Genomic DNA, 14551 nt, shown 5'->3' with positions numbered 1-14551 from the left:
GTGTGATAGATCCAGATGCTGATTACACACATGATTATTACACAGGTGTGATAGATCCAGATACTGATTACACACATGATTATTACACAGGTGTGATAGATCCAGATGCTGATTACACACATGATTATTACACAGGTGTGACAGATCCAGATACTGATTACACACATGATTATTACACAGGTGTGATAGATCCAGATGATGATTACACACATGATTATTACACAGGTGTGATAGATCCAGATGATGATTACACACATGATTATTACACAGGTGTGATAGATCCAGATGCTGATTACACACATGATTATTAGACAGGTGTGATAGATCCAGATGCCGATTGCACACATGATTATTACACAGGTGTGATAGATCCAGAGACTGATTACACACATGATTATTACACAGGTGTGACAGATCCAGATGATGATTACACACATGATTATTACACAGGTGTGATAGATCCAGATGCTGATTACACACATGATTATTACACAGGTGTGATAGATCCAGATGCCGATTGCACACATGATTATTACACAGGTGTGATAGATCCAGATGCTGATCAGACACATGATTATTACACAGGTGTGACAGATCCAGATGATGATTACACACATGATTATTACACAGGTGTGACAGATCCAGACACTGATTACACACATGATTATTACACAGGTGTGATAGATCCAGATACTGATTACACACATGATTATTACACAGGTGTGATAGATCCAGATACTGATTACACACATGATTATTACACAGGTGTGATAGATCCAGATGATGATTACACACATGATTATTACACAGGTGTGATAGATCCAGATGCCGATTGCACACATGATTATTACACAAGGTGTGATAGATCCAGATACTGATTACACACATGATTATTACACAGGTGTGATAGATCCAGATACTGATTACACACATGATTATTACACAGGTGTGATAGATCCAGATGATGATTACACACATGATTATTACACAGGTGTGATAGATCCAGATACTGATTACACACATGATTATTACACAGGTGTGATAGATCCAGATGCTGATCAGACACATGATTATTACACAGGTGTGATAGATCCAGATACTGATTACACACATGATTATTACACAGGTGTGATAGATCCAGATGTTGATTACACACATGATTATTACACAGGTGTGACAGATCCAGATACTGATTACACACATGATTATTACACAGGTGTGATAGATCCAGATGATGATTACACACATGATTATTACACAGGTGTGATAGATCCAGATGATGATTACACACATGATTATTACACAGGTGTGATAGATCCAGATGCTGATTACACACATGATTATTAGACAGGTGTGATAGATCCAGATGCCGATTGCACACATGATTATTACACAGGTGTGATAGATCCAGACACTGATTACACACATGATTATTACACAGGTGTGACAGATCCAGATGATGATTACACACATGATTATTACACAGGTGTGATAGATCCAGATGCTGATTACACACATGATTATTACACAGGTGTGATAGATCCAGATGCCGATTGCACACATGATTATTACACAGGTGTGATAGATCCAGATGCTGATCAGACACATGATTATTACACAGGTGTGACAGATCCAGATGATGATTACACACATGATTATTACACAGGTGTGACAGATCCAGACACTGATTACACACATGATTATTACACAGGTGTGATAGATCCAGATACTGATTACACACATGATTATTACACAGGTGTGATAGATCCAGATACTGATTACACACATGATTATTACACAGGTGTGATAGATCCAGATGATGATTACACACATGATTATTACACAGGTGTGATAGATCCAGATGCCGATTGCACACATGATTATTACACAAGGTGTGATAGATCCAGATACTGATTACACACATGATTATTACACAGGTGTGATAGATCCAGATACTGATTACACACATGATTATTACACAGGTGTGATAGATCCAGATGATGATTACACACATGATTATTACACAGGTGTGATAGATCCAGATACTGATTACACACATGATTATTACACAGGTGTGATAGATCCAGATGCTGATTACACACATGATTATTACACAGGTGTGATAGATCCAGATACTGATTACACACATGATTATTACACAGGTGTGATAGATCCAGATACTGATTACACACATGATTATTACACAGGTGTGATAGATCCAGATGCTGATTACGCACATGATTATTACACAGGTGTGATAGATCCAGATGCTGATTACGCACATATTACACAGGTGTGACAGATTGACAGATCCAGTTTCCATGATGCTGGTTGATCCCTGATGTTCTCACACAAACCTCTGAGGCCTTCACAGAACAGCTGTCCTTATACTGAGGAGAAATCACACCGTCGGGACGCAGTGTACTAATGATGTGACTTCTGGGGGCGATCGGTCACTCAGGATGTTATTTAGGGGCATCAGACTACAGGGGGCTGAATACTAATGCACAATGATCAGATTTATATTTGTATAATAGTTAGTATACCCCGTATCATTTCCTTTTCTTATCACAAATACTTGTTACTTTGTGTCACAGAAAATCCCAAAAACAAACATGGAAGTCTGTGGCTGTAACGCGAAAAAATGTGGAAAAGTTCACGGGGTGTGAAGAGTTTTTCAAGGCTCTGTATATAGTAGTGCTTTGCACAGCGTGGCCCCATCCTGCAGACCAGTGTAGCGCAGCCCTTGTTTGCGGCTTCTCTCGCTCCTTATTGCGGTATTATTGGCGCTCGTTCACACTTCTCCTTTTCTCCCCATTTAGCGCCAGTCTCTTCCTCCAGTCACCACACACAACATGCTGGACGACTCCGCGGATCCCATCCTCAGCACAGTCAGACGCATCGGCCTCTTCAACAGCCGGGCGGACAGAGTGAAAGTCGGTGACTTGTGTTAGCAGGACCCCACCATTGTCTCATCCTCTCCTCATATTGGGGTCCTAGAGCACTGATACTCCTGATAACGTGACCTATGTGTGATGATGGGGGTCCGTGGGGGTCCGCTGCAGTGATCTGTTGTGTCTCACAGGTGATTGTGCACCCAGAGTTCCTGTCCTCAACGAGCCCCCTCCTTCCACTCGACTATGAGGAGTTTGTACGAGGCTGTCACCTGGGGGTCTTCCCATCATACTATGAACCCTGGGGCTACACACCTGGTGAGTGATGGTCTGGGGTATATACTCTTCGATAGTGGCGGTCCGGGGTATATACTCCAATAGTGGCGCTCCAGGGTATATACTCTTTGATAGTGGCAGTCTGGGGTATATGCTCTTTGATAGTGTTGGTCCGGGGTATATACTTGAAACGGGGACTTCTGTGCTGTAATACCTCTTACATTACCACCCCGTGTTTCAGGAGGTCCATTCTGCTGTTCCTCACTTCTGGATGAAGGACGCTGGCTTGAAAGGCTTTGTAACATGGGAACATATAAAAGATCACTGTTTTCTCCACGTATTTCCAGTGTGACAACATTTTACTCACCGGTCTCAGAATATATACTGTATACATTCAGAGGGCAGGACAATCAATGTGTGTCATGCCAGTAGATAACAGGCTCCAATTAAGACGCTAGACGTACATTACAATAGCCGCAGGTGGCCGGCGACCCCCCGATCATTTACCGTGGGATTTACAAAGGTGGGGGGAGGTCAGAAGTGGGATATCTCGTTTACCTCTGCCCAGGGGTCGCAGCCGGTCGGTTGCTGCATTAGGGGTATGCTTCTCACATTACACCTATCATACATGCATCTCCTATTTGGGGTGCTGGGGGGTTCTGTAACACGGCTCCCCCTTTTCAGCGATGCGATCGGCATACACAGTCTGATCCTTAACGGATCGGCTTTGGGGATGACCGAAGTCTATGGGGTTGGTACAAGTTCCGTTTGTCGACTTAGTCCATCGGCGTTACCATTTTGTTTGCCGGGTCTTTAGTGGATGGTGAAGTCTAGAGGTCTAGGGCTAAACTCCACCGCAGTAATCTGGCGTTGTCTCCCGATTAAGCCAGACTAGGGGATTATGGTCCGTTAGGAGGGAAAACTGTCGTCCATACGATGGCCGCATAGCTTACTTCGCGGGGCAGTAGTTTCCGACTCAGGTAAGCTACCGGGTGGTCTTGACCATCCGGCCCGACTTGGCTCAGCACTGCCCCCAGTCCAAACATAGAAGCGTCTGTGTGAACCAGGAAATGTTTAGTTGGATCGGGTGCGGCCAATACAGGGGTATTGGTGAGGGCGTCCTTTAGTTGGCGGAAGGCTTCCTCACACTCTGAGGTCCAGGTTACCTGGCGGGGTTGGTTCTTACGGGTCAGATCAGTGAGGGGCTTGGCTACGCTGCTGTAATTGGGAACGAATTTCCTGTAATATCCCGCTGTCCCTAGAAACGCCATGACCTGGGTTTTAGTGCGTGGGGTGGGCCATTTGGCTATGGCCTCAATCTTGGCTGGTTCTGGTCGCTGTTTCCCACTTCCCACCCAATGCCCTAAATGCTGAACCTCTGCTTTGCCCAAGTGACACTTGTTTGGGTTCAGGGTGATTCCGGCCTGGTGGATCCTGTCCAATACTCTCTCTAGGTGATTTAGATGCTCTTCCCATGTCGCACTGTAGATGGGATGTCGACAAGGTAGGCACAAGCATAGTCCTGGAGACCATCCAGAAGCCGGTCAGCCAGCCTTTGGAATGTCGCCGGGGCATTCTTCATCCCGAATGGCATAACTCGAAACTGGAATAAGCCGAATGGGGTGACAAATGCCGACTTGGAAATAGCGTCAGGACTAAGGGGAATCTGCCAGTAGCCTTTGCATAGATCGATGGTGGTCAAATACTTTGCCCCCGCCAGCCGGTCTAACAACTCATCCACACGCGGCATGGGGTATGCATCCGTCACTGTTTTCTCATTGAGCCTAGTCTACACAAAACCGTGTAGTCCCATCCTTCTTGGGCACTAACACTACGGGGGATGCCCAGGGACTATCTGACTCTTCAATGACCCCTAAACGCAGCATCTCTTGTGCCTCTTGTCGCATCCCCTCTCGACAGACTCAGGGACACGGAAGGGGTTTTGTCGCAGGGGGGTCTGATCCTGGGTCTCAACCTTGTGTTGCGCCAGGCGAGTGTACCCCGGTCTCTCTGAAAACATCCTCTGTCGCAGCCTCAACAACGCCTCCGCCACCTGTCTCTCCCGGGGGCCTAGGTCTTCACCCAAGTGTACCTGGTCCCATGTTTTAGACTGAGTCCTCTCCCCTAAGACATCAGGCAAGGGGAGTCCGGCTAAATCCTCTGCTTCAGGTGCACAGATGGCCACTACCTCTTCAGGGCGCTCCCGGTAGGGCTTCAGCATATTCTCGTGGAACATGCGGATAACCCTGGGGTCGTCACAATCGGCTACATTATAGGTTGTGTCGGCTATTTTCCCCACTACCTGGTAGGGCCCCTGCCATGCAGCTTGGAACTTGTTCTGCCTAGTTGGTTCTAACACCAGGACCTTCTGTCCTATCTCAAAGGTGCGCTCTCTGGCCCTCCGATCGTACCATACGCGCTGGCGCCGCTGGGTCGCCTGCATGTTCTCACGTACAGCCTGGGTCAGCTCCTGTAGGCGGTCCCGGAATTCCAGCACATAGGGTACAATAGGTACCCCTTCTATGAGGCCCTCCCCTTCCCAGTGTTCCAGCACTAAGTCTAGGGGTCCCCTTACCCGTCTGCCGTATACCAGCTCGAACGGGGAGAACCCCGTGGATTCTTGGGGAACCTCCCGATAGGCAGACAGGAGGTGTGGCAAGAATTTCTCCCAGTCCCTGTAGGTCCTGGTAAAAGTCCTAATGAGCTGTTTCAATGTCCCGTTAAAGCGTTCACACAACCCATTGGTTTGCGGGTGGTACGGGGCGCTTCTAATGGACTTTACGCCGCACAGCTTCCACAGTTGGTTGGTCACCTCTGCTGTAAACTGGGTACCCTGGTCCGAGATAATCTCCCGGGGAAATCCAACCCGTGAGAACACCTGGAGCAGGGCGGCCGCCACCGTCTCTGCCAGTATGTTAGGTAACGCAACCGCCTCTGGATACCGTGTGGCATAATCTACCACTGTCAATATATACTTTTTCCCTGACGGACTGGGTTTGGCTAACGGCCCTATCAGATCGACCGCTACTCGGCTAACTGGTTCCTCCACAATGGGGAGGGGGCGTAATTTGGCCTTGCATCGATCCCCCCTCTTGCCAATGCGGACAACTGTCACAGGTCTGGCAGTACTGACGAACATCATAGGTTACCCCCGGCCAAAAGAAGTTTTGTGTCAGACGATGCCTGGTGCGACTGACGCCGAAGTGCCCGGCCAAGGGTAGATCATGAGAGATTCGCAGTAGCTCCTGCCTATACTACTTGGGAACTATCAGCTGTCGTTTTATAGTGGGGCTCGTCCCTGTGTGGTGCTGCTCTGTGATCCGGTAGAGGAGTCCCTGCTTCCATACAAACTGTTCCCCTTCCAGTACTCCTCTCCCCTCCTGTGCCTTCCCACGATATCCCTCTAATGAAGGATCCTCAAGTAACTCCCTCTTAAATTCATCTGGGGTGGCCCAAGAAATGTGTCTGGCTATGGGAATACGTGCAGGGCTGGGATGTCTTACCTGGGCCTCATCTGAGTGTGATTCCGCCTCCGCAGCTCGAGCTTGTCTCCGGGTGGTAACAGGATAGGTCTCAGCCAGAGGGGCCACCTCTGGGAGAAATGCAAAGTACTACATCTGGGCAATAAAAATGAAAAAAGCATATATAGAATGGGAGGAATAGGGCTAAGTGACAGCACATGTGAAAAAGACTTGGGTATACTAATAGATCACAGACTGAATATGAGTCAACAGTGTGATGCAGCAGCAAAAAAGGCAATTGCAATTCTAGGATGTATTAACAGAAGCATACAGTCTAGATCACGTGAAGTCATTATTTCCCTCTACTCCTCTTTGGTCAGACCTCATCTGGAATATTGTGTCCAGTTTTGGGCACCACATTTTAAAAAAGACATCAACAAACTGGAGCAAGTTCAGAAAAGAGCGACCAGAATGGTGACCGGTCTGCAAACCCTGTCTTATGAGGAAAGGTTGCAGGATTTGGGAATGTTTAGTTTGCAAAAGAGAAGACTGAGAGGAGACTTAATAGCTGTCTACAAATATCTAAAGGGCTGTCACATTGTAGAAGGATCAACTTTATTCTCATTTGCACAAGGAAAGACTAGAAGCAATGGGATGAAACTGAATGGGAAGAGACACAGATTAGATATTAGAAAAAACTTTTTGACAGTTAGAGTGATCAATGAGTGGAACAGGCTGCCACGAGAAGTGGTGAGTTCTCCTTCAATGGAAGTCTTCAAACAGAGGCTGGACAGACATCTGACTGGGATGATTTAGCGAATCCTGCTTTGAGCAGGGGGTTGGACCAGATGGCCCAGGAGGTCCCTTCCAACTCTACGATTCTATGATTCTATGATTCTAATGCAGACAACATGGGCCCCAAGTCATTTCCCAGCAAGACGTCTGCAGGCAAATCCTCCATCAAGCCGACCTCAACAAGGCCATCCCCGACTCCCCAGTTCAGGTGAATCCTGGCAGTGGGTAGTCGATGTATAGCTCCCCCTGCTACACGGACTGCCACTGTCCGGTCCGTTTTCTCTTGGTCCCGGACGAGATGAGGCTTCACAAGGGTCAAAGTTGCTCCGGAATCTCTTAGTCCCTGCATACATTTCCCATTAACCCACACGACCTGTCGATGCTGTTGTCGATTATCTGCCCGGGCTGCCTGCACGGGGTCTACTTCATGCAGCACGTCCTCCCATCTCTTCCACCCCTTGGTTAGTCGTAGCCCCCAATGCCGGGTCAGCTTCGCCCTGGTAGTAGTGTACAGCGGCCCGGTTGACGGTAGCCGTTCCCGCCTTTGGCCACTGGGTACGCTGAGTCCGGTTGGGACATTGTCTTTGCAGGTGGCCCAGCTGACGGCAGGTGTGGCATCGCGCCCCAGGGGGACGCTGGTAAGCCGGGGTTTTAGCTGGTCCCCTGACAATCTTCTGTGGTTTAGGGGCCTCCAGACCCATGGGAGGGCCCCTAGTGACAGTCTTTGATCCTGGCAACTGAGACCTCCAGGCATCATGATGTTCATCGGCCAGACGAGCGGCTTCCTCAAGAGTCGTTGGCCTCCTGTCCCGAAGCCATTCCTGTGTCTCGGGGGTTAGTCCATTAAAGAATTGTTCTAACAGGAAGAGCTGGAGGACGTCCTCCTTAGTGGTTGCTTGGCTCCCTTGTACCCACTGTAGCAGTGACCGCCGTAATTTACAGGCCCATTCAGCGTGGGTATCGGTTACGCGTTTTATAAGTCCACGGAACTTTTGGCGGTAGGCCTCTGGTGTCAGCGCATACCGGGCCAAGATCACTTCTTTGACCTGCTCATAGTCCATACAGTCCTCATCAGGTACCGTGCGATAGGCGTCCGCTGCCCGGCCTGTCAACTTGCTGGCCAGAATCTGAACCCGTTCCTCCGGCTTCACTTGATGAAGGGCACGCTGCCGCTCAAAGTCCTGCAGAAAGCCATCAATGTCTTCCTCTGCCTCCCCCAACTGTCGGAAGGCATTGTACTGGATCTTTTTGTGGCTTACTGTTGAAGGTACCTGGTCGAAGGCCAGAGCTCCCTCTGCTCGCTGGCTCTCCTCTCTCCGCTCTGCCATCTCCATGTTGGCTAGCTCTATCCTGGTCCGCTCGGCCATCTTTTCCTTCAGATCAGTACGCACATCAGCCATCACCTCTCGTACGATCTCTACTGCAGGGTTTGGGCCATAGAACGCCAGTCTGTTCTTTATCTCCCTCTGGAATTCGGTCTCCTCCACGTTCACATTGGGGGGCGCTGCACTGTCGTGTTCCATGATGGCTGCTATCAAATCCGCTATTGTTTTGTTTCTGGCGATTAACCCTCGAGCTTCCACCAGATCTTTTAATGTAGTCCTCTTTAACTTCTGGTAGTTATTTTCCATTCATTCCTTTACTCCTATAGAAGGGGTATCAAATCTCGCTGTCTGCCACCAGTGTAACGGGGTCTTCTGTGCTGTAATACCTCTTACATTACCACCCCGTTTCTCAGGCGGTCCACTCTGCTTTTCCTCACTTCTGAATGAAGAGCGCTGTCTCGAAAGGCTTTGTAACATGGGAACATATAAAAGATCACTGCTTCTCCATGTATTTCCAGTATGACAACATTTTACTCATCGGTCTCAGAATATATATACATACAGAGGGCAGGGCAATCAATGTGTGTCGGGCCAGTAGATAACGGGCTCCAATTAAGACGCCAGATGTACATTACAATAGCCGTGGGATTTACAAAGGTGGGGGGAGGTCAGAAGTAGGATATCTCGTTTACCTCTGCCCAGGGGGTCGCAGCTGGTCGGTTGCTGCATTAAGGGCATACATCTCACATTGCACCTATCATACATGCATCTCCGGGGTGCTAGGGGGGTTCTGTAACACTGAGGTCACCAGATACTGATGATGGAGGTGACGGGCGGTCACCAGATACTGATGAAGGAGGTGACAGGCGGTCACCAGATACTGATGATGGAGGGGACGGGCGGTCACCAGATACTGATGATGGAGGGGACGGGCGGTCACCAGATACTGATGGAGGGGACGGGCGGTCACCAGATACTGATAATGGAGGGGACGGGCGGTCACCAGATACTGATGATGGAGGTGACGGGCGGTCACCAGATACTGATGATGAAGGGGATGTGAATCACCAGATACTGATGATGGTGGGGACGGGTGCTTACTAGATACTGATTCTCAGGGAAACCCAACTTTTGTTTCCACTTTCAGTTCTTGTTAGGACTTTGCAGCTCTCTGGCACCCCCTTTACCCTCAGGTCAGTCGGGGAACTGCACCTAGGATAAGTAGTCGCTGGAAAGGCTGCCTTGTCACGCACTGGTTATCGGGCACTCTTCAGTGAGGGCGGTAGGTATATCATCAGTCCCAGGCCAGGAATATATATATATAAACCTCCGATCCGTCACTGTCAGGGTTCCCCAATAACACCAGGATGCTAAGCTGCCACCAGTTCCTTCTTTGATACCAAAGCCTTTATCGGGTCAGGAACCAACCCATGGTAGCAGGAATTTGCGTGGAGAAACATGTTGGTTCAATCATAGAGTAAAAAGAACAAAACTAGTAAATTTATAAGTTTAGTCCAGAAAATATCGGCAGTGTTTACAAAATATGAATCTTACTCTCAGTCACAGGTATGACGTGTTGATAAAGGGGAGGAGAGGAGTCCCAAAGCAGTGGATCAGCAGCACAGTCTGTTGTCTAGCTGGCCCTCCGGCGTCTGACGCCTTCCACAATGGTCCTTTCAGAAACTCCTCCCTTGTTGACCTCAATGGTCGGCTGTGTTCAAGGCGGTACACCTCTTTTTGGGAGAATATCAAAGCATTTCTCTTTTCATATCTTTGGCTGGAAAGCTCACAGGGTGATGATAGGCGCATTATATTTTCCCCTGTGAATTTATCTTTCTTTTGAGACCAAAGATGACATGACTGCGTGTTACTGGGGGGTAGAAACTAATTTCCCAGGTTTCTGATGGCCCTAAAGGCCGCAAAACATTGCCACGCGTAGCCCCAATTCCCCTCACCCTGGAAATCTATTTTTCCTGTCTCTAGGATTATTGTGTTATGGAACTCGACCTGGAATATCATGCCTGATAGACAAAGGAACTATTTTGGGAGGGAAAAAACCCACACTTAACTCAGCCAGAGCAATAAAATGACCATTTGCTGAAGGGAGGGGGGATTGGATAGAATTTCACTGAGGGGGTCGCAGCCGCGCGGCTGCGTGTGAAGATCAGTGTTACAATGCACAAACCAAATGGGGGGCAGCAGGAGCTCTGTATGGGTACCTAGGACAATAGGAAATAATTCATATTTTCCTGACACTGATGATGGAGGAGACAGGCGGTCACAGATACTGATGATGGAGGTGACGGGCACTCACTAGATACTGATGATGGAGGAGACGGACGGTCACAGATACTGATGATGGAGGTGACTGGCACTCACTAGATACTGATGATGGAGGTGACGGGCACTCACTAGATACTGATGATGGAGGAGACAGGCGGTCACAGATACTGATGATGGAGGAGACGGGCGGTCACAGATATTGATGATGGAGGTGACAGGCAGTCACCAGATACTGATGATGGAGGGGACGGGTGGTCACCAGATACTGATGATGGAGGTGACTGGCACTCACAAGATACTGATGATGGAGGTGACGGGCACTCACTAGATACTGATGATGGAGGTGACGGGCGCTCACTATATACTGATGATGGACGAGACAGGCGGTCACAGATACTGATGATGGAGGAGACGGGCGGTCACAGATATTGATGATGGAGGTGACTGGCACTCACTATATACTGATGATGGAGGTGACGGGCACTCACTAGATACTGATGATGGAGGTGACGGGTGGTCACAGATACTGATGATGGAGGTGATGGGTGGTCACAGATACTGATGATGGAGGAGACAGGCGGTCTTCTTTCCTCACTCGCACGGTGCTATATACAGTACTATACATCGTCCCTCTCCGGCCGCTCTCATTAGTCACGTATAGCAGTGAAGGTTTGATAGGTGCCGGGTGAAGGACTGACGACAGGCGGCTAATCTCTGGATGCGCTGTTACTTATTACGGGGCCTGCTAATGGCTTGCATTGATTCCTTCCAGCTGAGTGCACAGTGATGGGCATCCCCAGCGTCAGCACCAACCTCTCCGGATTTGGCTGCTTCATGCAGGAACATGTGGCCGATCCGGCTGCTTATGGTAAATGACCGAGGCATAAATCCTCTGTGCTGCTGTGAATGGCTGAGACGTGTTCTGGGTTTATGGAATTGATCTTCTTTTGTAGGGATTTACATATTGGATCGTAGGTTCCGCTCTCCGGACGAGTCCTGTAACCAACTGACGCAGTTCCTGTACTCGTTCTGCCAGCAGTCACGGCGCCAAAGGATCATCCAGCGGAACCGAACCGAACGGCTGTCAGACCTGCTGGACTGGAGATACCTGGGCCGCGTAAGACAGCGCACAATGCCACTCCTCTTGTATATACTGCACCGTGCCGCTCCTCCTGTATATACTGCACCGTGCCGCTCCTCCTGTATATACCGCACAGTGCCGCTCCTCCTGTATATACCGCACAGTGCCCTCCTCCTGTATATACCGCACAGTGCCCTCCTCCTGTATATACCGCACCGTGCCACTCCTCCTGTATATACCGCACCGTGCCGCTCCTCCTGTATATACCGCACCGTGCCGCTCCTCCTGTATATACCGCACAGTGCCGCTCCTCCTGTATATACCGCACAGTGCCCTCCTCCTGTATATACCGCACAGTGCCCTCCTCCTGTATATACCGCACAGTGCCCTCCTCCTGTATATACCGCACAGTGCCCTCCTCCTGTATATACCGCACAGTGCCCTCCTCCTGTATATACCGCACAGTGCCGCTCCTCCTGTATATACCGCACAGTGCCGCTCCTCCTGTATATACCGCACAGTGCCCTCCTCCTGTATATACCGCACAATGCCCTCCTCCTGTATATACCGCACAGTGCCCTCCTCCTGTATATACCGCACAGTGCCCTCCTCCTGTATATACCGCACAGTGTCCTCCTCCTGTATATACCGCACAGTGCCCTCCTCCTGTATATACCGCACAGTGCCCTCCTCCTGTATATACCGCACAGTGCCCTCCTCCTGTATATACCGCACAGTGCCCTCCTCCTGTATATACCGCACAGTGCCCTCCTCCTGTATATACCGCACAGTGCCCTCCTCCTGTATATACCGCACAGTGCCGCTCCTCCTGTATATACCGCACAGTGCCGCTCCTCCTGTATATACCGCACAGTGCCGCTCCTCCTGTATATACCGCACAGTGCCGCTCCTCCTGTATATACCGCACAGTGCCGCTCCTCCTGTATATACCGCACAGTGCCCTCCTCCTGTATATACCGCACAGTGCCGCTCCTCCTGTATATACCGCACAGTGCCGCTCCTCCTGTATATACCGCACAGTGCCCTCCTCCTGTATATACCGCACAGTGCCCTCCTCCTGTATATACCGCACAGTGTCCTCCTCCTGTATATACCGCACAGTGCCCTCCTCCTGTATATACCGCACAGTGCCCTCCTCCTGTATATACCGCACAGTGCCCTCCTCCTGTATATACCGCACAGTGCCGCTCCTCCTGTATATACCGCACAGTGCCCTCCTCCTGTATATACCGCACAGTGCCCTCCTCCTGTATATACCGCACAGTGCCGCTCCTCCTGTATATACCGCAGTGCCGCTCCTACTGTATATACCGCACAGTGCCGCTCCTCCTGTATATACCGCAGTGCCGCTCCTCCTGTATATACCGCACAGTTCCCCCTCCCCTTCCCTGTGTATATACAGCTCTGGCAAAAATTAAGAGCGCACTGCACAGTTGTATAAGAATCCGCTTCTCTCCATGTCTGACAGCCATTCCATTCCAGTGTCAGCTGAATTCCATCCAGAGTCCACCTCATCCTACTTAATGTGCTTCTGATTAGTGATCACCTGAACCAAATCTTATCTAATGAACGAAAGTATAGAACCCTGCTGTGGTGTTCACAATCCTCCTGCAATAGGACAAGCTGGACGGCAAAACAAGTGCTAGTAATATCCCAAAAGTAATAGGAATGAAAAAATAACTGTTAACCGTGCCAAAGGAGCTGAAAAGAAAAGTCTTGAGTGAAAAAAAGAAGGGCTCAGTTCTGACTTTACTAGCAGAGGGATACAGTGAGCGCCATGTTGCCTCCATCCTTAAAATTTCTAAGACAGCAGTCCATTACAACAAGGTCAAGCAGCAGACATTGGGGACAACAAAGCTACAGACCATCAGAGGTCAAAAATGACTCTCTACTGACCGGGATGACCGTCATCTTATTCGACTGTCACTCAGCAACTGCAGGATGACATCAGGTGATCTACAAAAGGAATGGCAAATGGCAGCTGGAGTGAAGTGCACGGCAAGAACAGTTGGTAACAGGCTCCTAGAGGCAGGGCTCATGTCATGTAAAGCTAGAGAAAAGCCTTTCATCAATGAGAAGCAGAGGAGAGCCAGGCTGAAGTTCACCAGAGACCATAAGGATTGGACCATAGAGGACTGGAGTAAGGTAATCTTCTCTGATGAGTCTAATTTTCAGCTTTGCCCAACACCTGGTCGTCTAATGGTTAGACGGAGACCTGGAGAGGCGTACAAGCCGCAGTGTCTTGCACCCACTGTGAAATTTGTGGAGGATCGGTGATGATTCGGGGAGGCTTCAGCACGGCTGGAATTGGGCAGGTTAATCTTTGTGAAGGACGTATGAATCACCCGCATACAAGGTTATCCTGGAAAAACAGCAGATTCCTTCTGCTCAGGCAATGTTCCCCAACTCTGAGGA

The 14551-nt window shown here is 49.2% G+C and overlaps 1 protein-coding gene across 3 annotated transcripts in view; it reads left to right on the top strand.

Moving 5' to 3' along the window:
- LOC141074961 (glycogen [starch] synthase, liver-like) overlaps positions 1-14551 on the top strand; it is a 226217-nt gene that overhangs the window by 188027 nt on the left and 23639 nt on the right. For all 3 annotated transcript variants that reach the window (XM_073562286.1, XM_073562285.1, XM_073562284.1), the window contains exons 11-14: positions 2823-2936; positions 3086-3212; positions 11807-11902; positions 11988-12151. In XM_073562286.1, the coding sequence (XP_073418387.1) occupies positions 2823-2936; positions 3086-3212; positions 11807-11902; positions 11988-12151 (501 nt within the window). The remainder of the gene's footprint in view (positions 1-2822; positions 2937-3085; positions 3213-11806; positions 11903-11987; positions 12152-14551) is intronic.

This window comes from Dendrobates tinctorius, unplaced genomic scaffold (assembly GCF_039654945.1).
Source record: "Dendrobates tinctorius isolate UK_male_01 unplaced genomic scaffold, ASM3965494v1 ptg000344l, whole genome shotgun sequence".
NCBI lineage: Eukaryota > Metazoa > Chordata > Amphibia > Anura > Dendrobatidae > Dendrobates > Dendrobates tinctorius.
Note: the sequence above shows the minus strand (reverse complement) of the source record. Positions and strands in the feature narration are given on the sequence as shown.